The sequence below is a fragment of the Rhinoraja longicauda genome, chromosome 1, assembly GCF_053455715.1.
Source record: "Rhinoraja longicauda isolate Sanriku21f chromosome 1, sRhiLon1.1, whole genome shotgun sequence".
In the NCBI taxonomy this organism is placed as follows: Eukaryota; Metazoa; Chordata; class Chondrichthyes; order Rajiformes; family Arhynchobatidae; genus Rhinoraja; species Rhinoraja longicauda.
In genome coordinates, this window is record NC_135953.1 from 139,685,851 (window position 1) to 139,710,026 (window position 24,176).

The 24,176-nt window shown below is 47.4% G+C and overlaps 1 protein-coding gene across 1 annotated transcript in view; it reads right to left on the reverse strand.

Annotated features, from left to right (window-relative positions):
* The window catches only part of LOC144597784 (uncharacterized), a 126,188-nt gene extending 110,101 nt beyond the window's left edge, over positions 1 to 16,087 (reverse strand). The window contains exons 1-4 of the mRNA XM_078407366.1: positions 15,760 to 16,087; positions 13,796 to 13,896; positions 10,811 to 10,880; positions 8,973 to 9,103 (exon numbers count right to left, since the gene is read on the reverse strand). Of these exons, the coding sequence (XP_078263492.1) occupies positions 8,973 to 9,103; positions 10,811 to 10,880; positions 13,796 to 13,896; positions 15,760 to 16,018 (561 nt within the window). The 5' untranslated portion in view covers positions 16,019 to 16,087. The remainder of the gene's footprint in view (positions 1 to 8,972; positions 9,104 to 10,810; positions 10,881 to 13,795; positions 13,897 to 15,759) is intronic.
* Positions 16,088 to 24,176: the final 8,089 nt, after the last annotated feature.

Genomic DNA, 24,176 nt, shown 5'->3' on the forward strand with positions numbered 1-24,176 from the left:
AACACATGATATTGGTGTTTCCCTTCTAAGCTCCCTACCATTGCAATCACCTCTGTTCCCGGTCTCAATCTGACAGCCTCCCATCCATCACCATTGACTCTGATGGTTTCCTTTCCTATCCCTTCCTCCAACACTCTGTATTCTGCCGATCCTCGTCTTAAAACCACACGCTCCCCTACCAATCACCGAAGAGACCAGTCAAAATGGGGTGGCACGATGACACAGCGATAGAGTTGCTTACAGCGCCAGAGACCCGGGTTTGAACCTGACTAGGAGTGCTGTCTGTATGGAGTTTGTACGTTCTCCCCGTGACCTGCGTGGGTTTTCTATAAGATCTTCGGTTTCCTCCCACACTCCAAAGACCTACAGGTGTGTAGGTTAATTGGCGTGGTAAATGTCAAAATAATTGTCCCTTGTGTGTGTAGGATAGTGTTAATATACGGGGATCGCTGGTCGATGCAGACTCGGTGGGCGGAAGGACCTGTTCGGTGGGCCTAAAATTGTCGCGCTATATTGTACCGTTTTGGCTGTAGTTCAGGAACAAAAATACAAACAAATGGGAGTTTTAGTATGTAGATTTGATAAAGTCGCCCACGATAGGCAGACCGAAAAGTTGAAGAGGCATGGGATTAACAGTGCATTGGTCGTACAGATTCTTAACTGGTTTATTGATCGACGGCTGTGGTGGATGGACCATATTCAGGCTGGAGTCTGTGACCAGTGGAGTTCCTCAGGGATCTGTGCTGGGATCTCTGTTGTTTTGTGATACATATAAATGACTTGGGACAGTAATGTAGGCTGAAGAAGGGTCTCAACCCGAAAAGCCACCTATTCCTTCTCTCCAGAGATGTTGCCTGTCCCGCTGAGTTACTCCAGCATTTTGTGCCTATTATCTTTAACATAGGCTGGTTGGTTATAATGTTTACAAATGACACCAAGATTACTGGGGTTGCAGACTGCGAGGAAACAGTTGGATACAGATCAGCTACATCAGCTACAGAAATGGGTGGAGAAATTGCAGATGGAGTTTAATCCGAGCAAGGGTGAGGTGTCGCACTTTGGGAGAAGGAATGTAAGGGGAAAATATATAAAAATATACAATTAATGACATGATCCTTAACATCATAGTTGTACAGAGGGTCCAAGTCAATTACTCCCTGAAAGTCAACACAAGTAGATAAAGAACGCATATAGTGTAGGGAAAAAAAAACTGCAGGTGCTGGTTTAAATCGAAGGTAGACACAAAATGCTGGAGTAACTCAGCGGGTCAGGCAGCATCTCTGGAGAGAAGGAATGAGTGACGTTTCGGGTGGAGACCCTTCTTCAGACTGATGTCAGGGGAGGGGGCGGGACAAAGATAGAATGTAGTCGGAGGCAGGAAGACTAGTGGGAGAACTGGGAAGGAGGAGGGGATAGAGAGGAAAAGCAGGAACTATATGAAGTTAGAGAAGTTAATGTTCATACCGCTGGGTATAAACTACCCAAGCAAAATATGAGATGCTGTTCCTCCAATTTTGCGTTGGGCCTCAATCTGACAATGGAGGAGGCCCAGGACAGAAAGGTCAGATTGGGAATGGGAGGGGAAGTTGAAGGCATATAGGTTGGTTTGCTTTTACAGGTCGAGGCAGTGAATCAGAAAGTCATGATGCAGCTGATTAGGAGGAAATTTGATTTCAATATTATTGGGCACGTCTTGGCAAACCTAGACTGCATTTACATCTACATTCAGGAAGTAGATTTTCTTTAAAATTAAAACGCTAACATGTTCCCATAAGGGGAAAAACTAAGGAGGATAAGTCCAGGGAATCCTGCATGCCAAATAAGAGGAGGATTTGGTGAGGAAAAATAGGAAGGGTATGGTAAGCATGAAGCACTAAAAAGGGAAGGATTGGCTTTGAGGAGTAGTGTAAATGTAGTGAGATGCTTCAAAAAGAAAATGGGAAGGTAAAGGAGGCATGAAATCTTGAGGAAAATCCCTCAAATACTTATACAAATCCCAGAAAATACTTTTATAAGTATGCTAAGAGCAAGAGGTAACCAAGGAAAGGGTTAGGGACCAAAGGAGCAATCTATGCATGAACACAGAACAGCACAGCACAGGAATAGGGCCATCGGCACACAATGTCTGTGCAGAACATGGTGCCAAGGCCAACCCTACACTGCGTGCATATAATCCAGATCCCTCCATTCCTTTTACACCCATGAACTATCCAAATGTCTCTTAAATGCCACTATTCTATCTGCCTCAACCACCAATCCGAGCAGCATGCTCTCACTGCATTGACCAAACTGATCTCCCGGTGGCCGAGCACTTCAACTCCCCCTCCCATTCCCAGTCTGACCTTTCTGTCATGGGCCTCCTCCGGAAATTGGAGGAACAGCACCTCATATTTAGCTTGCAGCCCAGTGGTATGAACATCGACTTCTCCAACTTTAGATAGTTCCTCTGTCCCTCTCTTCCCCTCCTCCTTCCCAGATCTCCCTCTATCTTCCTGTCTCCACCTATATCCTTCCTTTGTCCCGCCCCCCTGACATCAGTCTGAAGAAGGGTCTCGACCCGAAACGTCACCCATTCCTTCTCTCCCGAGATGCTGTCTGACCTGCTGAGTTACTCCAGCATTTTGTGAATAAATACCTTCGATTTGTACCAGCATCTGCAGTTATTTTCTTATGCTCTCACCACCAACTGTGTTAAAACAGTTGCTCTGTCTGTCTGTCTGTCTGTCTGTCTGTCTGTTTGTCTGTCTGTCTGTCTGTCTATCTCTATATTACTAAAACAAACGGTTTGTTTGTGTGTATGTGTGTATGTGCGTATGCGTGTATGTGTGCACCATAACTTTGTGGTTCCGCACAGCCAAAACGATCCACCACAGCGCCACAATTTTTGGCCCACCTTACTCACCACTATCCCGTGCACAATTTGAAACAACTCTCATTCAAATTGAAGCTACATTTTTAAAGCTAGAGATATTTTAAAGTTTAAAAAAATCCTTTCTAACCCATTTCTTAAAAGTGCTCAGCGTATGACGTCACAATGGGCCATGTACGACTTCATTTGCGCTTCCCTCCTTCCTCGCCCAAACAAGATGGCCGCCGGTAGCGGGGCCGCCTGCCCAGGGTCAGTGGCTCCCTCTCCCCTCGCCCGCACCCGGGGGAGACTCACACGCCGGCAGTCACCGATGTATGCACGGGCACTGGTAAGTGGCTTTCGCCGCCAACGGGTCCACGGAGGGGGGTGGGCGTGGGGGCCGAGTGGGTGGAGGGGAGGGTGGGGGTAGGGGGGTAGTGGGGTTGGGGAGGAGAGAGTGGGGGTGGGGGGAGGAGGGGGAGAGTAGGGGTGGGGGAGGAAGGGGTAGAGGGAAGGGGGGCAGTGGGGATGGGGGTGGGGGAAGAGACAGTGGGGGTGGGGAGAAGGGGACAGTGGGGGGCAGGAGAGAGTGGGGTGGGAAGGAGGGGAGAGTGGGGATGGAGAGGAGAGAGTGGGGGTGGGGGGAACGGGAGACTGGGGATGGGGAGGAGGGAAGATTGGGGGTGGGGGGGGAGTGGGGGTGAGGGGATTGAGTGGGGGGTTTGAGGGTGCTACACCAATACAGGAGAGGCTTTGGGTCCAGGGCTCACTCAGTCACACCCTTTCCCCTTCCCTGTTCCTCCTCTACGAGGAATGAGCCAAACGGGTCCACGGTGCAGTATATTACTAAAACTCTCATCTTGTTTGTTTGTGGATAGATTTGTTCTGGAAAGACAGCCAAAACGGTACACGATAACGCAACAATTTCAGGCTCACCCTCCTCACCATTCCCCCATGGTCTCAATAAATCATGTTTTGTTACTTTTTAAAAACAATTTATTAAACTTTAATAAATGCATTCCCCTCCCCCCCCACCCGCCGAGACTAGCGGATGACTGGCGCCTGTCCTGGAGTGCACCGCACCTGACCTTCCTCCCGTGGTGCAGCGCGGCGGCAGAGGGTCAACCAAGATGGCCGTCGCCGCCATTCGCCTCCGAGCTGCACGAGAGGTTTCGGGTCCACGGTTCGCTCTGCCCGCAGTGCTGGCCACACGGGGCCAAGCTGAGTGGCTCCCTCTCCCCTTCCCTGTCCCCCCTCACCTGCCCACTGCCCCAGGGGACACTCCTCGGCCGGAAACGGGTCTACGGATGGTCAGTTGGGGGAGGGTTGCCGAGCCCGCAGGAGAGGTTTGGACCCAGCGGGTCCACGTCGGTCTATCTTCTTTAAACTTTGCCCCTCTCGCCTTGAAGGTATGCACTCTAACATTTGAGTTTTCCACCCTGGGAAAAAGATTCCAACTGACTATCCCATCTACCTCGCTCTGACTACCTCTATCCTCGTATAATTCTATGTACTTCTATAAAGGTCTCCCCGAAACCTCCGGTGTTCCAGAGAAAACAATCCATGTACGTCCATCCTCTCCCAGTAGTTAATACTGGGCGGCACGGTGGCACAGCGGTAGAGTTGCTGCCTTACAGCGAATGCAGCGCTGGAGACCCGGGTTCCATCCCGACTACGGGCGCTGTCTGTATGGAGTTTGTACGTTCTCCCCGTGACCTGCGTGGGTTTTCTCCGAGATCTTCGGTTTCCTCCCACACTCCAAAGACGTACGGGTATGTAGGTTAATTGGCTGGGCAAATGTAAAAATTGTCCCTAGTGGGTGTAGAATAGTGTTAATGTGCGGGGATCGCTGGGCGGCGCGGACCCGGTGGGCCGAAGAGCCTGTTTCTGCGCTGTATCTCTAAATCTAAAAAAAAAATCTATAAACCCCATGAACCAGACTAGTCTGAAGAAGGGTCTCGACCTGAAACATCACCCTTTCCTTCTCCCCAGAGATGCTGCCTGTCCTGCTGAGTTACGCCAGCATTTTGTGTCTGACTTTGATTTAAACCAGTATCTGCAGTTCCTTCCTGCACATGGATGGAAAAGATTTGGAACGATATGGATCATTCAGGTGGGACTGGCTCAGTTTGGCAACTTGGACAACTGGTGCCAAAGAGCCTGTTTCCAGGCTGGATAGCTCCATGATTTATTTATTCTAAACTGTTCACCCTCTGATGAGATTTAGATTTAGAGATACAGCGCGTAAACAGGCCCTTCGGCCCACCGAGTCCGCGCCTCCCAGCAACCCCCACACATTAACACTATGGACAATTTTTACATTTACCCAGTCAATTAACCTACAAACCTGTACGTCTTTGGAGTGTGGGAGGAAACCGAAGATCTCGGAGAAAACCCACGCAGGTCACGGGGAGAACGTACAAACTCCGTACAGACGGCGTCCGTAGTCAGGATCGAACCCGAGTCTAATTATAATCTATTATAATTAATATATTATAATTAATTATAGATTTATCCGATGGTATGCGCATAGAGTGATTTAAATGGATAGATAACCTCAACCAGTATTCACAATGCTCAGCATGAAACGTTGTGACGAAAATAAGAATTACTCAGCAATTGCTTATTCTAAATTTTACTTCATACACTGAAACGCAGTTTAGCCATTTTTGCACCAGGTTTTTAGTCATCTATTTTAGTTCAGTTTAGTTTAGTTCAGAGATGCAGCACCGACCAGAGATCCCCGCACATTAACACTATGCTACACACAATACAATACAATACAATCCAATATATCTTTATTGTCATTGTACCCAGGGGTACAACGAGATTGGGAATGCGCCTCCCATACGATGCAATAATTTAAGTAATTAACAGCAACCCAACGAAACGAAACAATTGTAACAGTTTTTTTTTTTTTAGACAGGGTAAAGTGCAAGTTGATCTATGCGTTGTGGCCATCCGGCTCAGCAGGACCGGTTCATAGCAGCTATGGCCCTGGGTATGAAGCTGTTCCTGAGTCTGGAGGTGCGGGCGTAGAAGGCCTTGTATCGTCTGCCTGATGGAAGGAGTTCGAACAGACTGTTGCAGGGGTGTGAAGAGTCTTTGTGGATGCTGGTGGCTTTTTTGAGGCATCGTGTGTTGTAGATGCCCTCCAAGTCTGGTAGCTGTGTTCCGATGGCCCTCTGAGCTCTATGGACTACCCGCTGTAGAGCTTTCCTTTCTGCCTCCGTGCAGCTGAGGTACCACACAGGGATGCCATGCGTTAGGATGCTCTCTATGGTGCAGCGGTAGAAGGTCGTCACCAGCTGTTGGGGTAGACCAGACTTTTTCAGTGTTCTTAAGTAGAACAGTCTTTGTTGTGCCTTCTTGACCAGCGCAGCAGTGTTATTGGACCATGTTAGGTCCTCCGAAATGTGAGTGCCCAGAAACTTGAAGCTGGACACTCTCTCCACACTGTCCCCGTTGATAGAGATCGGGGCATATTCCCCGTTATGTGACCTACGGAAGTTGATGATCAGCTCCTTGGTCTTGGTGGTATTTAGGGACAGGTTGTTATCCGAGCACCAGTCCGCCAGGTTCTGCACCTCTGCTCTATAGTTTGTTTCATCCCCGTTGGTGATAAGCCCGATACTTGGCAATTGACACTTATACCAGGCCAATTAACCTACAAACCTGCACGTCTTTGGAGTGCGGGAGGAAACCGAAGATCTCTGAGAAAACCTACATAGAAACGTACAAACTCCGTACAGACGCCGCCCGTAGTCGGGATGTAACCCGGGTCTATGGCGCTGCATTCGCTGTAAGGCAGCAACTCTACCGCTGTGCCACTGTGCCACCGTGCCACATGCAGCATTTAGACAATAGACTAAAATAGACAATAGGTGCAGGAGGAGGCCATTCGGCCCTTCGAGCCAGCACCGCCATTCAATGTGATCATGGCTGATCATTCTCAATCAGTAACCCAATCATTTATTTCCTATCCTGAAATGCCTTCGGTTTGGGTTTACTCATGAGTGCCAAGGTTTATTTATAGATTTGTCAAAGCTATGGAAACTATTTTCCAAGATGATGCACGGGATGTTTGTAATGGGAAACTTGGCTCGCTGACGAGAACTTGAGCGACAATCTGATCTGTTAGATGTTCAGCCATTTCTCTTCATTTCAGATTTACATCATCTTGAGCTGTGTTTTTTCAATTATCTGATTGGGCTGTTTAAAATAAATAAAATACTGTATAATATTGAGAAAAGGAGGGGATGTTTCTTCTTTCTTATAGCAGAACTCAGAACCACAAGCTATAATCTCAGAATTTACGCCAAATTATTTAAAATGATGTACATGGAAAGCTGGATCTGAATCTTTGTGCAAATATAAAACAAGATATTACAGATGAGCAGTAAAATATGTAGTCATCAAAGTAATGCAACCCTTAACTGATAAGTATAATGTGGAGAATTAGAAATGAACATTATTACCTAAATTATCACCATTGTTAAAGACCGTATGTCTTACTCCTAGATATATATATATTTAAATGCTTAATAATACATTAATTTAGTATTAAAAAATAAACAGAATTTGAAGTGTTTAGCAACGGGAGACCAGGTAGGTTCAGGCGGGCTGAGCGAAGGTGTTCCACGAAACGATGGCCCAGTCTGCATTTGGTCTCGCCGATGTGTAAGAGTCCACATCATGAGCAACTGATACCGTAGATGAGGTTGGAGGAGGTGGAAGTGAACCTCTGCCTAACCTGAAAGGACTGCCGGGGTCCCTGGACAGAGTCGAGGGAGGAGGTACAGGGACAGGTTGCTTCTCCTGTGGTTGCAGGGGAAGGTGCCTGGGGAGGGGGTATTTTGGGTGGGAAGGGATGAGTTAACCATGGAGTTGCTGAGGGAATGGTATCTGCGGAAGGTGAAAAGGGATGGAGATGGGAAGATGTGAATAGTGTTGGAATCCCCTTTGAAGGTGCCGAAAATGTCAGAGGATTATGTGCTGTATGCAACGGCTGATGGGGTGAAAGGTAAGGACTAGGGGGACTTTGTCCTCTGACATTTTCGCCACCTCCAGCGATGCTAATTTAAAACCACAACAAATATCTAATTAATCCTAATCAATTACTTACTGTTACTTGTCCAGCATTGATTTCTTAAAGAAATTGAAAATATGAACTTGGTAAGGCAGCCCTTAAAGTTCAGTTTAGTAAGCAGTTGACATTTTGAACATCTTTATAACACTAATTATTACTCATTACATATTAGTGTGATTGAGGACAACATTAGAGAACAAATATATTTGAAGAAGGGAAGAAGAAATATGTCTGAAGGGTCCCGACCCGAAACGTCACCCATTCCTTCTCTCCAGAGATGCTGCCTGTTCCGCTGAGTTACTCCAGCTTGTTGTTTCTACCTTCGGTTTAAACCAGCATCTGCAGTTCCTTCTTACAAATATATTTCCCAGTTGGCCAATATATTGGCATGTATTTGGGAGAGAAGTGACAGTATGCATCTAATTTCCAACATTTCAAAGGTCCAGAATTTTTATGAACTTGAGATGTTAATCCTATTTTTCACAGCACAATATTAAATTACCTGCTCAGTATTTCCATTAACACCAGTTTTTATTTCATATTTTCAGTATATTTTGCTTCTCTATGCCTGACCATTATACGTAATTCAACAGAGAGATTGGGAGATCAGCCACTGGTTGGGAATACCAGCCCATTTATTTCACATAGTTAGACACAAATCCCTGACATCAGTCTGAAGAAGGGTCTCGACCCGAAACATCGCCCATTCCTTCTCTCCAGAGATGCTGCCTGACCCGCTGAGTTACTCCAGCATTTAGTGTCTACCGTCGATTTAAGCCAGCATCTGCAGTTCTTTCCCACATATTTCACATCATTGCCATTTTATACTTTGGTTGCAATAAATCTTTATAACAAAATTGCTAAACGCCAAGTAAAATTATGAAATGAATACAGCTGTTTTTAACATCAGCCATTTCTGAAAATGATAATTATCTTTGAAAAAAAATATGCATCTCACAGTGAATTGTGCAGGACAAACTATTTGACCGTTGTCTATATTACTGATTTATTGAAGAAAATACAATTTCGACTTACCATAAATATTAAATCATCTCCTGTCACAACTGCAATCTTCAAGTCTAGTTTTGCTTTCATAACAACTTCCTGTAAGGCAGCAGCACAACCAAGGGGATTCACACCACCAGCGTTGCAGACCACACGGATACCTGAAGTACACAATGATGAAGTAAGTGCATGGAGAGAGATCCCTACACTTTTCAAACCTTCCATTATCAATTTCATCACAACTTCTTCCAATGTTTTGAAGACAAATATTTCCTTTGCACACACACTGATTAGAATGTACTTTAGGTAACTTATTCTTACCCCACACCTCTAAACATGGACTATCTTCATTGCCCCAAAAGATCTCTGCTTCATCATTGATTAAAGCCAGTAGATTCTTTGTCTCAAAGGTAACTCTTTATTTTAGTGCTCACTAATGAAAATTAGCTGAATATCGCAATCATTATAGACAATAGACAATTAACCTACAGGAGGAGGCCATTCGGCCCTTCGAGCCAGCACTGCCATTCAATGTGATCATGGCTGATCATTCTCAATCAGTACCCCGTTCCTGCCTTCTCCCCATACCTCCTGACTCCGCTATCCTTAAGAGCTCTATCTAGCCTATCTAGCTCTCTCTTGAATGCATTCAGAGAATTGGCCTCCACTGCCTTCTGAGGCAGAGAATTCAACAGATTCACAACTCTCTGACTGAAAAAGTTTTTCCTCATCTCCGTTATAGCTGACCAATTTGATCAATGCTGAAAATTTATAGGCATGCAAAGCCCCTGCAGTAGTCAGTTGGACAATGATCCCGAAAGATTAAACAAGTTAACAGTTTCATCGTGTTGAGATAAGTGCTGGCAATCTCTGCAAAAAAGTGCGGCACGGTGGCGCAGCAGTAGTGTTGCTGCCTCACAGCGCCGGAGACCCGGGTTCGATCCCGACTACGGGTGCTGTCTGTACAGAGTTTGTATGTCCTCCCCGTGACCTGCGTGGTTTTTCTCCAAGATCTTCGGTTTCCTCCCACACTCCAAAGATGTACAGGTATGTAGGTTAATTGGATTGGTGTATGTGTAAATTATCCCTAGTGTGTGTAGGATAGTGTTAATGAGCGGGGATCGCTGGTTGGCACGGACTCGTTGGGTCGAAGGGCCTGTTTCCACGCTGTATCTCTAAACTAAACTAAAATCAATATGGTTAAATAGTTAGAATTCAGGCAAATAATTGCTCTGCTGCAGAGCTCCAGTTTCCTACATTCTGCCCAAATTGATATCTTAATATATTTTCAAAAAAATACCTTGTTCAACTCTGAACAAAAGTTTACTAGTAATCCTCATGTTTCTGTAAATAAGGGTTCTAATTTAAGGCAAATGTGTATTAAATGCAGCGTGTTGTTTAGTTTAGTCTAGTTTAGAGATACAGCGTAGAAAAAGGTCCTTCGATCCAGCAAGTCCATGCTGACTAGCAATCACCCGTACACTAGTTTGATCCTACACACTATTTAACAGAATCCAATTAACCTACAAGCCTGCACGCCTTTGGAGTGTGGGAGAAAACCAGAACAACCGGAGAAAACTGGGTCACAGAGAGAACGTACAAACTCCGTACAGCCAGCCCTAGTCAGGATTGAACTCGGGTCTCTGGTGCTGTAAGCCATCCACTCTACCACTACGCCCCGCTATATTTGTTGTTCTAGAACATTTAGAAAGACATCACATGTGATTGCACATAACAAATAAAAGTCACCTCAAATTTTAAGGCTTTTCTTTTTTATAGGCATACTGCTGTGTGGATTTAAAGATTTCAAACTGTAGATCAATTCAAAAGAAACGCAAGAAAAGAAATCAGAACTGAAACTTTGTTACCTCTTTTATGAATTTCCTTTATGAATGGAGCCATTGCTATGTGCACAAAATCGGGCACGTAACCGAGATCCTGTAAGAAAGGTAGATATTATTTCAGAAAACCTGTGAATAAATAATAGTTATAAACTTTGTTCAATGATCTTAAAGCAGAGGTATGCTAAAATTAAAACTTAGCACTGGATACTGACACTGTTCACACACATATATGTGTGTTTAGGATGGGTGTCAGAGGTTATGGGGAGAAGGCAGGAGAATGGGGTTAGGAGGGAGAGATATCACTCCTATCACTTATGACCTTATATAAAACAAGAGTTGTGAAATGGTTTCTGATAAAAGATCATCAACCTGAAATGTTAAACGGAGACATTCTAAATTGATTCCACCAAGCGCAGACTAGATACCTTGCTGAGCACCTGAGCTCTGTACGTTATGGTCATCCGGAACTCCTTCCCATTCCCATATCCATGTTGGGGGAGTCCAGAACCAGGGGCCACAGTTTAAGAATAAGGGGTAGGCCATTTAGAACGGAGATGAGGAAAAACTTTTTCAGTCAGAGAGTTGTGAATCTGTGGAATACTCTGCCTCAGAAGGCAGTGGAGGCCAATTTTCTGAATACATTCAAGAGAGAGCTAGATAGAGCTCTTAAGGATAGCGGAGTCAGGGGGTATGGGGAGAAGGCAGGAACTGATTGTGAATGATCAGCCATGATCACATTGAATGGCGGTGCTGGCTCGAAGGGCCGAATGGCCTCCTCCTGCACCTATTGTCTATTGTCTATCAGCCATGATCACATTGAATGGTGGTACTGGCTCGAAGGGCCAAATGGCCTACTCCTACACCTATTGTCTATTCTCCTGTCTGTCCACAGCAATCTCCACTACCAGCACCAGGCCAAATGCAAACGAGGGGAATGGCACATTATATTCTGCCCTTACAACCCAATGGCAAGAATACTGAATTCTCTAATTTCAGGTAACTCTGTCCCTTTCCCTCTTCTTCAGATCTACCCAGGGCCTCACAACCTTCTTCCAAAACCGTCCCCCAATCCCCCACGGCCCCCCTTTTCCAGAAGTTTCTTTCCCTCCCCCAAACCACCCTATCTGTACATCGCCCATAGACTCATCCAACTCGATCCCCTTGCTGCAGTATTGTGCAAGACGTGGGCAAGATGTTGGCGAGACTGCTCTTGGGGGTATTGTGTACTGTTTGGGTCACCCTGCTATGGCTGAGATGCCGGGTAAGCTGGAGAGAGTGCAGAGGAGATTTACAAGGTTCTTAGACACAAAATGCTGGAGTAACTCAGCGGGTCAGGCAGCATCTCGGGAGAGAAGGAATGGGTGACTTTTCAGGTCAAAACCCTTTTTCAGACTGATGTCGGGGAGGGGACGGGACAAAGCTAGGATGTAAACCGAGACAGTAAGACTAGTGGGAGAACTGGGAAGGGGGAGGGGATAGAGAGGGGAAGCAGGGACTATCTGAAGTTAGAAAAGTCAATGTTCATACCGCTGGGGTGTAAACTACCCAAGCGAAATACGAGGTGCTGTTCCTCCAATTTGCGCTGGGCCTCATTCTGACAATGGAGGAGTCTTAACCTACTTGATCTTCCGGTGGCTCAACACTTCAACTCTCCCTCCCATTCCCAATCTGACCTTCATGTACTGGGCCTCCTCCATTGTCATTGATCCGAATCCTTGAATCCTGCACACATTTTGTTACAGTACACCATGAAGAAAGTTCAGCCATCTACAGTGCCCCTCCATAATGTTTGGGACAAAGACCCATCATTTATTTATTTGCCTCTGTACTCCACAATAAACACAGCTGTGATTTCTACATGGTGAAACCAAAATGTATAAAAATGGGCTTTAATAAAATCTGACAATGTGCACTTTAACCACATGTGATTTTTTCTGTTACAAATCTCAAATTGTGGAGTACAGAGGCAAATAAATAAATGATGGATCTTTGTCCCAAACATTATAGAGGGCACTGTATGCAGAATGTTCAAGAGAATTGGCAGGCACGGGAGATTCACATAGCAACAAGGCAACAAAACCTATTACTGAAAAACCATCTGTCCCTGGGTTACATAGGGTTGCACTCCTGACAACTGAACAATAAGCTGAATTCTCCATTAGTTAGAAACGTCCATTTTCTATAGTAACCCATACCGTATTGCTCTGTGTGCACCACTACACTTTAAAAAATGTCATTGAGTAATCACCCGAAAGCTACCCATAGTTAAACAAATATTTATACTGAATCCCACCATTAATGAATAAAATTAAACTTTTCACAGTTAATTGAGAAATTGCATAAAGTTAGATTTCTGTGAGTCAGGTTATTCATAACCCGAGGAGCCCATATATTTTGATGGTTTTCGCAGAGTCTGATTTTATTATCTCACCGCGTACCACGTTGTTCATTTCCAAAGGCCTGAATGGGATTAATTACACTGACTGACTGACTGATTACAATTTCACTTGTGCTTTCCAGTGAACTGACAATAGACAATAGGTGCAGGAGGAGGCCATTCGGCCCTTCGAGCCAGCACCGCCATTCAATGTGATCATGGCTGATCATTCTCAATCAGTACCCCGTTCCTGCCTTCCCCCCATACCCCCTGACTCCGCTATCTTTAAGAGCTCTATCTAGCTCTCTCTTGAAACCATCCAGAGAATTGGCCTCCACTGCCTTTCAAGCAACGATCTCTGTAAGTTGAAACCATAATGTTAATATTTTTCACTCATCCGCCTACAGTGGCAGCCTTCTTCTTAAAATGCTGAGCTTCAAAGAAACATGAGTGGACCGTCCAAGAAAGGACCAACTGGTCCCACGAAAAAAGAGCGTGATCAGGGATAGTATTCTGGTATTCCCACTTTTCCTCTACCACCCTCCCTCCAATGAAAATAACCTCGTGCATACATTGTGAACTGCAACTTGACCACATGCCCATAGTTTTTATAAAATAAACATGTTTCTCACGGGTGATTTGGCTTTAGCAGCAGCGAGCAAAGACATAGTGATTTCAGACAGGTAGTCAAACACCAGGAAATCCAGGTTCCCACCAGACACCAACTGTGGAACTGAGGGGAGACAAATGAAAGTTCTTTTCAGATTCATTTTTAAATACACATGGAGACATTTTACATCGAATCGCTTATTAAGCACCTACCTTCACCAAAAAAAGTATTCTGACTATTCAGAAGGATGGTGGATATTGCAACAGTAGTTTTACCATGGATTTCAGGTCATGCTACAAAATTGCTTGAAATTATTCTATTGAAACACTTGCATTCAGAACCTTTTAATTCTTTACGTTAGGTGTTCAGAGTGGAAGTCATGTTACCATCCTACATCCTGCATAGCATGCCACTGAAACCAATGTTGAATTTTCAGGCAATTAGTGATAAAAATGGGCAATATTCCTCCTCCATTCAGAAGTATAATAGCTAAGCCGATCTATGAACTTAATTCAATTTTATTGCTCGTCCTGTACTCGCTGGAGTTTAGAAGGATGAGGGGCATCTCATTGAAACTTACCGAATAGTGAAAGGATTGGATAGAGTGGATGTGGAGAAGATGTTTCCACCAGTGTAGAAGTCTAGGTTATAGCCTCAGAATTAAAGGATGTTCTTTCAGGAAGGAGATGAGGAGGAGTTTCTTTAGTCAGAGGGTGGTGAATTTGTGGAATGTATTGCCACAGAAGGCTGTGACGGGCGACAATAGATATTTTTAAGGCAGAGATTGATAGATTCTGGATTAGTACAGGTGTCAGGGGTTGTGGGGAAAAGGCAGGAGAATGGGGTTAGGAGGGAGAGATACATCAGCCATGATTGAATGGCGGAGTAGAACTGATGGGCAACTCACATTGCCGCACTGGTGGGTAAGGCAAAGCAGCGCCTTTACCACCTTAGACAGCTGAGGAAATTCAGTGTCTCTGAGGATCCTTCATTGCTTCTACTCTGGGGCTGTAGAGAGCATCCTGTTCGGGAACATCACAGTCTGGTTTGGGAACAGCTCTGCCCAGGACAGGATGGCCCTACAGAGAGTAGTGCGTTCGACAGAACGCACCATGGGAGCTACACTCGCCCCCCTGCAGGACCTATACATCAGGAGGTGCAGATCCAGAGCCAGCAACATTATGGGGGACCCCTGCCACCCCAGTAACGGACTGTTCCAGCTGCTACGGTCAGACAAACGCCTCCGCTGTCACGCTGTGTAAACAGAGAGGATGAGACGGAGTTTCTTCCCACAGGCCATCAGGACTGTCAACTTTTATGACTCCAGGGACTACATTTTGTCTTCTCTGTATTAACTGTATTATCTTTATTTATATGTTGTAACTGCAATTCTTTTTTGTGCACAATCCGCAGGCATTGCCACTTTCATTTCACTGCACATCGTGTATGTGTATGTGACAAATAAACTTGACTTGGAGGGAAGGAGGGAGAAAGGAAGAGAGGAGGGAGAAAGGAAGGAAGGGAGGGAGAAAGGAAGGGAGGGAGGGAGGTAGAGAGAAAGGGAGGGAGGGAGGAAGAGAGAAAGGGAGGGAGGGAGGGAGGGAGGGAGGGAGGGAGAAAGGGAGGGAGGGAGGGAGGGAGAAAGGGAGGGAGGAAGGAGAAAGGGAGGGAGGAAGGGAGGAGGAAGGGAGGAGGGAGGGAGAAGGAAGGGAGGAGGAAGGGAGGAGGGAGGGAGGAGGGAGGGAGAAAGGAAGGGAAGAGGGAGGGAGGGAGAAAGGAAGGGAGGAGGGAGGGAGAAAGGAAGGGAAGAGGGAGGGAGGGAGAGAGAAAGGGAGGGAGGGAGAGAGAAAAGGAGGGAGGGAGAAAAGGAGGGAGGGAGAAAAGGAGGGAGGGAGGGAGGGAGGGAGGGAGAAAAGGAGGGAGGGAGGGAGAGAGAAAGGGAGGGAGGGAGAGAGAGAGAGGGCGGGGGCGGGGCCGTCTCCTCACCCGAGGTGGCGGTGTCCCCCCAGAAGCCGGAGGCGCAGGCGAGCCGCACGGGCCTGGTGCTGGTGCTGGTGCTGGTGCTGGTGCTGTCCGCGGGCGCGGGCCCGGCCGCCGTTGCCAGGCAGCAGGAGTAGAGGCCGCCCGGCCGTTGGGCGCCGCCGGAGCGCGCGCCGCCAAGCAGGGCCCGGGACGCCGCCGCCGCCGCCGCCGCGCGCCAGCAGGGCTTCAGGCTCAGCCCACGCCAGCAACTCCATCGGTGCATCGCCTCCGGCCGTCACTCGCAGCGCCGTCACTCAAGCGTCGACCTCCCGCCAAAACTCCCAACAACTCTCTCTCCCCCCCTCCCTCTCTCTCTCCCCCCCTCCCTCTCTCTCTCCCCCCCTCTCCCTCCCTGTCTCTCTCCCTCCCCGTCTCTCTCCCTCTCTCAGTCCCTCCCTCCCTCCCCTCTCCCTCTCCCTCTCCCCTCCCCTCCCCTCCCTCCCTCCCCCCTCCCTCTCCTTCTCTCCCTCCCTCTCCTTCTCTCCCTCCCTCCCTCTCCTTCTCTCCCTCCCTCCCTCCCCTCCCTCTCCTTCTCTCCCTCCCTCTCCTTCTCTCCCTCCCTCCCCTTCTCCCCCTCCCTCCCTCTCCCCCTCCCCTTCTCCCCCTCCCTCCCTCTCCCCCTCCCTCCCTCTCCCCCTCCCTCCCTCTCCTTCTCCCTCCCTCTCCTTCTCTCCCTCCCTCCCTCTCCTTCTCTCCCTCCCTCCCTCTCCTTCTCTCCCTCCCTCCCTCTCCTTCTCTCCCTCCCTCCCTCTCCTTCTCTCCCTCCCTCCCTCTCCTTCTCTCCCTCCCTCCCTCTCCTTCTCTCCCTCCCTCTCCTTCTCTCCCTCTCCTTCTCTGTCCCTCTCTCTCTGTCTCTCGCTCTCTGTCTGTCTCTCTCTATGTCTCTGCCTCTCTCTCTGTCACTCGCTGTCTCTCTCTCTGTCTGTCTGCCAGCAACTGTGTGGACTCTGTAACAGCCTGCCCTGGGTTCGGTGGTAATGAATCTTTGCAAACGACAGATGGCAGATGCAAACTTCCCAGGCATTATTTTTTGCTCTTTATCCAGAGAATTGTGAATCTGTGGAATTCTCTGCCTCAGAAGGCAGTGGAGGCCAATTCACTGGATGCTTGCAAGTGAGAGTTTCTACTCTGCTATCTTAAAGATATGTTATTTTCTCTGTTTCTACCCCGTGTCCTGGGTATATACTGGCAAGAGAGAGTGTCCAACGTTGAGATTCTGTCGCGTGCTGGCCTTCCCAGTGTGTGCGTTCTACTCGCGCAGCGCAGGCTGCAGTGGCTGGCCATGTCCGCCGCATGGAGGATGGCCGTACTTCAAAAGGCACAAAATGCTGGAGTAACTCAGCAGGTCAGGCAGCATCTCAGGAGAGAAGGAATGGGTGACATTTCGGGTCGAGACCCTTCTTCTCTCCTGAGATGCTGCCTGACCTGAGTTACTCCAGTATTTTGTGAATAAATACCTTCGATTTGTACCAGCATCTGCAGTTATTTACTTGCACTCTACGGAGAGCTGACATCTTGGGAGGAGAACCATCGGCCGCCCCCCAGCTACATTACAAGGATGTCTGCAAGAGAGATTTGAACCAACATCTCAAAACGGGGGAAGAGAAACTGATGAACGCAGCGGCAGACAAGCGGGCACGCAGAAAGGAGCGCAGCAACTGCAACACCAGAGACCACACACAAATGTGACCTTTGACTGTCACTCCCGCATTGGTCTCTTCAGCCACAAGCAACGCTGCTCTAGCCGAGGTGTGGAGCAAGCAGACAACTAGGATGCATCACCCGTGGTCAGCCATGACAGAGGGGGCCCTAAGACTCCCCTATCTTAAAGGTAGCGGAGTAGAAACAGAAACAGAGAAAATAGATGCAGGAGGGGGCCATTTGGCCCTTCGAGCCAGCACCGCCATTCATTGTGATCATGGCTGATCATCCACAATCAGTAACCCGTGCCTGCTTTCTCCCCATATCCCTTGATTCCACTAGCCCCTAGAACAGGGGGTTCCCAACCTTTTTCGTCCCGTTTACCCCTAGCTACTTTTTGAAAGTCAATTTACCCCCACCCTGTTTTGTTCAGTAGACAATAAACAATAGGTGCAGGAGGAGGCCATTTGGCCCTTTGAGCCAGCACCGCCATTCAATATAATCATGGCTGATCATCCAGAATCAGTACCCAATTCCGGCTTTCTCCCCATATCCCTTGATTCCGTTAGCCCTAAGAGCTTTTTCTAACTTTGAATACATCCATTGAATTGGCCTCCACTGCCTTCTGCGGCAGAGAATTCCACAGATGACGCAGATTTCCACAGAAACGCCTCCTATTCCTTTTCTCCATAGATGCTGCCTGACCTGCTGACTTACTCCAGCTTGTTGTTCCTATCTTCATCATATTCTGGAGGCAGACCGCTAAATGCACACAATATTTCATATCAACCACGTTATCAAGAGACCATCATCAGCATAGACACAAAATGTTGGAGTAACTCAGCGGGTTGGGCCGCATCTCTGGAGAAAAAGGAATAGGTGACTTTTCGGGTCGAGACCCTTCCACAGATTTAGAGTCATCAGCATTTCTTGTCCCAATCTTTCCCATTAGAGGGCGAAGTGTTATTCAGGCCTGGGAGAGTGTCAAGGGAATCAAATGAAAAACCCACTGGGTCATACAATGCTGACTTCAAGATTTCAAGATCAATTTATTGTCACATGTACCAATTAAAGTACAGTGAAATTTGAGTTGCCATACTAAGTGAAAAGCAACAAGACACACAGCCACATAAAATAAAATTTAACAAACATCCACCACAGTGGATTCCACATTCCTCTCTGTGATGGAAGGTAATAAAGTTCAATCAGCTTCCTCTTTGTTCACCCACGGTCGGGACTGTTGAACCGTCCGCAGTCGCCGCTGCCGACTCCGAGGCCCTCGCGTCGGGATGATCGACACTCCGGCGTCGGGACGGTTGAAACTCTCCGCGGCATGGAGCTCCCGAGTCGGCCTCTTATCAGAGATCGCGGGCATCATGATGTTAAAGTCCACAGGCCGCGCGGTTGGAGCTCGACAAAGGATCGCAAGCTCTGGGATGTTAAAGTCCGCGCCCACGACATGAAGCGCCGGGCCGGTCTCCAGGAAAGGCTGCCAACTCCTCGATGTTAGGCCGCAGTGGGGACGGAGATACGACATGGAGAAAAATCGCATCTCCGTCGAGGTAAGAGATTGAAAAAAAGTTTCCCCCATCTCCCCTCACCCCCCACATAAAAACAAACCAAGGAACACTAAAACGTACTTTTAACACATACTGAAAATAACAAAAACAGAAGAAGGGGCAGACAGACTGTTGGCGAGGCAGCCAGTGCTGGTGGCGCCACCCGGTGACTTTATTTAAGTATGATAATTCGGCCATCGAAACGGAAATTCTGGACAGACTGCATACGCCATATGGAGTGAAAGCCAGATCCAGAACTGACTCAGTACCCAGTGCACCAGTAGGTCCCGCCGCTGCTTGTTTTTACTTCATTAAAGGCAGAGAAGTTCATTCTGTTATTTTGCTTTCTGTATTCTAATCCTCTTATCAGTTTTCTGACCTGATCAAGCTGACAATTAAATAAATATTGCAGTTCTTATTTGAGTCATGTTTATTCTGTTTTCTTTGTAGGCTTAAGTCACAGGCTTTGTAGGCTCAGTACCTCTCCAGTGCTTTGAAATGCCTGCTGGATGTTGGCCAAATTTCAGAAATATACAAGGAATCACTGCTGCTGAATAGGCCGTGAGTTTTGTGCCAAGTTTGATGGCTTGATCTTTAAACGGCCATTTCCTCTGATGACTAAATTTTGTGCAGCTACTTTGAAATTGAAGATGAGTTTCATCACTGCCTGCACTGAGCAGTGGCTGTTAAGATATAGAAAGTGGTCCATGTTTTCCATGGCATGGAGTGCTGTACCACAGGGGCAGAAAGACAGAATAAATTAGTTTTTTGGATCTTGAGTGTAAGGCACTTTAACTCCTACACTTCAGTGAAGGAGCTGATGATAACTTGCTAAGATTGGCCTATAGATACACAAAATCAAACGTGCAAGAGTTGTCCGCATACTGCAACTGAGCTGCTGACGTTGGGATGACCTTGGTTCTGATGTGTTTATTCACAAACCAAACACAGGCTCGGCGATCGCTTCGCTCAACACCTTCGCTCAGTCCGCCTTAACCAACCTGATCTCCCGGTGGCTGAGCACTTCAACTCCCCATCCCACTCCCAGTCTGACCTTTCTGTCATAGACAATAGGTGTAGGAGGAGGCCATTCGGCCCTTTGAGCCAGCACCGCCATTCAATGTGATCATGGCTGATCATTCTCAATCAGTGCCCTGTTCCTGCCTTCTCCCCATACCCCCTGACTCCTCTATCCTTAAGAGCTCTATCTAGCTCTCTCTTGAATGCAAGTCAAGTCAAGTCAAATTTATTTGTCACATACACATACTTGATGTGCAGTGAAATGAAAGTGGCAATGCCTGCGGGTTGTGCACAAAAATAATTACAGTTACAGCATATAAATAAAGTTAATAAGTTACTAAACATAGCACAAAAAGTGTCGACAAAAATTTAGTCTCTGGGGTTATCAAAGTTGACAGTCCTGATGGCCTGTGGGAAGAAGCTCCGTCTCATCCTCTCCGTTTTCACAGCGTGACAGCGGAGGCGTTTGCCTGACCGTAGCATCTGGAACAGTCCGTTACTGGGGTGGCAGGGGTCCCTCATGATCTTGCTTGCTCTGGATCTGCACCTCCTGATGTATAGGTCCTGCAGGGGGACGAGTGTAGTTCCCATGGTGCGTTCTGCCGAACGCACTACTCTCTGCAGGGCCATCCTGTCCTGGGCAGAGCTGTTCCCAAACCAGACTGTAATGTTGCCGGACAGGATGCTCTCTACAGCCCCAGAGTAGAAGCAATGAAGGATCCTCAGCGACACTCTGAATTTCCTCAGTTGTCTAAGGTGGTAAAGGCGCTGCTTAGCCTTACCCACCAGTGCGGCAATGTGCGTTGCCCACGTCAGATCCTCTGCGATGCGGACTCCCAAGTATTTGAAACTGCTCACCCTATCCACAATAGACCCATTTATCTCCAGTGGCGTGTACGTCCTTGGATGTTTAGCCCTTCTGAAGTCCACAATCAGCTCCTTTGTTTTAGTGACATTCAAGAGGAGGCTATTGTCCTGACACCAGAGTGCCAGATCAGCCACCTCCTCCCGGTAGGCCTTCTCATCGTTGTTGGAGATCCGGCCCACCACCACAGTGTCATCAGCAAACTTGATGATGGAGTTTGAGCTGAACCTGGCCCTACAGTCATGTGTGTACAGGGAGTACAGTAGGGGGCTAAGGACGCAGCCCTGGGGGGATCCTATGTTCAGGGTGAGGGAGCTAGATGTGTGTTCCCCCATCCTGACCACTTGGGGCCTGGCAGTGAGAAAGTCCAGGACCCAGGCACACAGAGGGGTGCTAAGCCCCAGTTCCAGCAGCTTCTCAACCAGTCTGCTGGGGACTATTGTGTTGAATGCTGAACTAAAGTCAATGAACAGCATCCTCACATAGCCCCCCTGGCTGTCCAGATGAGAGAGAGCGGTGTGTAGAACCTGGGAGACCGCATCATCCGTGGACCTGTTCGGACGGTATGCGAACTGTAGTGGCCTCCACTGCCTTCGGAGGCCTGGGTCATGGGCCTCCTCCAGTGCCATAGTGAGTCCCACCGGAAATTGGAGGAACATCACCTCATATTTTGCCTGGGCAGCTTGCAGCCCAGCGGTATGAACATTGACTTCTCCAACTTTAGATAGTTCCTCTGTCCCTCTCGTCCCCTCCCCCTTCCCAGGTCTCCCACTGTCTTCCTGTCTCCACCTATATCCTTCCTTTGTCCCGCCCCCCTAACATCAGTCTGAAGAAGGGTCTCGACCGGAAACGTCACCCATTCCTTCTCTCCTGAGATGCTGCCTGACCTGCTGAGTTACTCCAGTATTTTGTGAATAAATACCAAAGGAATAGCCTTAGCCCCCCCACCCATCTGCCGATCACCCCCCCCTCCCCCACCTAGTTCTGCCTATCACTTGCCAGGCTTTGTTCCATCCTCACTCTCTTTTCCAGCTTTTTTTTCCCTCCTACTCCAATCAGTCTGAGGAAGGGTCCCAACCTGAAGCGTCATCTGTCCATTCTCTCCACAGATGCTACCTGACTACTAAGCCTCTGTGATTGAAGTACTTTCTAGTTTAGTTTGGCGCAAAGAATGTTTAGCGCAAAATCAAGTCCCAATTAGAAATAGCCTGAGCGCCTCCAATGAGATAGATGGTAGCTCTGGACCTCTCTCCAGTTGGTGACATCCCTCCATTCCCTGCATATTCACATGCTTATCCTAAAGCCCCTTGCTTCGCTGGATGCTTCTTAAATGTTATAAGACTAGCTTTCTTCAACTCTTCAGACAGCACTTTCCAGACTTTAACCACTGTCTGTGTGAAGAAATTCCCCATCTAAACCTCCTTATCCACCGGGTGGCGCCACCAGCACTGGCTGCCTTGCCAGCAGTCTGTCTGTCCTTTATTCTGTTTTTATTATTTTAAGTATGTGTTAAAGTATGTTTTAGTGTTTTTTGGTTTGTTTTATTGGGGGGGGGGGGGGGGGTGGAATTGGGGGAAACTTTTTTAAATCTCTTACCTCGACGGAGATGTGATTTTTCTCCGTATCGTATCTCCGTCCCCACTGCGGCCTAACATCGAGGAGTTGCCGGCCTTTATTGGAGACCGGCCCGGCCCTTCATGCCGCGGGCACGGCGCGGACTTTAACATCACGGAGCTGCGATCCTTTGCCAAGGAGCGACTGTGGAGAGCTCCAACCGCGGGGCCTGTGGACTTTAACATCATGAAGCCCGCAGTCTCTGGTAAGAAGAGGCCGACTCGGGAGCTCCATGCCGCGGAGAGTTTCAACCTTCCCAACGCGGGGAGTTTCGATCATCCCGACGCGAGGGCCTCGGACAGTCGGCAGCGGCGATCTGCGGACGGTTCAACAGCCCCGACCGCGGGTGAACAAAGAGGAAGTTAATTGAACTTTATTGCCTTCCATCACAGTGAGGAATGTGGAATCCGCTGTGGTGGATGTTTATGTTAAACTTTATTTTATGTGTATCTTGTTGCTTTTTACTTAGTATGGCTGTATGGTCACTCAAATTTCACTGTACCCTAATTGGTACATGTGACAATTAAATTGAATCTTGAATCTATCTTCCCACCTTAAACCTACTTCTTGTTTTAGACACATCAGCCAATGGAAAAAGATCCCACTTATAATTTTATCTAACTCTACCAGGATCCCCTTAGCCTCCTCTTCTCCAATGAAATAAAAACAAACCAAGTCTGGCTCCATAAATGAAATGTGTAGGAAGGAACTGCAGATGCTGGTTTACACCAAAAATAGGCACAAAATGCCGGAGTAACTCAGCGAATAAGGCAGCATCTCTGGAGGAAAAGAATTGGTGATGTTTTGGGTTGAGGCCCTTCTTCAGACTTGGAGTCAAAGGAGAGGGAAACTAGAGGTACAAAAAGGTGCAGAACAAATTGGGGCCGGCAGCGATGGCCAAGAAGCCCACAATGGTCCATTGTTGGCTGTGGAGGATGTGACTATGAGGAGGTGGTACCTCAAATTTCACTTGGGCAGCTTACAATCCTTCCATCACTGTGAGGAATGTGGAATCCACTGTGGTGCATGTTCATGTTAAATTTTATTTTATGTGGCTGTGTATCTTGTTGCTTTTTACTTAGTATGGCTGTATGATAACTCAAATTTCACTGTACGTTTATCGGTACATGTGACAATAAATTGAATTTTGAAATCTTAATGCCAAGCCGATTTTAGATCCAATTTACCAGCCAGTTCTGGATCCCACAGGCTCCAAAAAGTTTGGACCAGCGACCATATAAGTCCTTGTAAAAATCCACGAAAAAATCATTTCGCCCGTTGCTATCTTCAATTGGTATAGTTCACATTTTTAAAAAATCATTTAAATTAGCGTGGCAGGGTTTCCACCGAACAGTCATGCTGACTTCCCAATCATTCCGGCCTTTCCAAAGTGGTTAAATTCTGCGTCTAAAAACATTTTTTCATACCGCTGAAAAAAGATCCACTGGCCCATATTACTTGTGTGACAGTGCCCCCTCCCTTGGATGCTGCTCTGATCCCGATCGTTAGCTGACAGCACCTCTACTTTATTCATGCTAACATGCTCCAGAACATTACTGTCTCTCCACTATTTTCTTCTCCTCAAGCAATATAGATGAGAAGTATCTCCAAGTTTGCGGATGACACGAAGCTGGGGGGCAGTGTTAGCTGTGAGGAGGATGCTAGGAGGCTGCAACGTGACT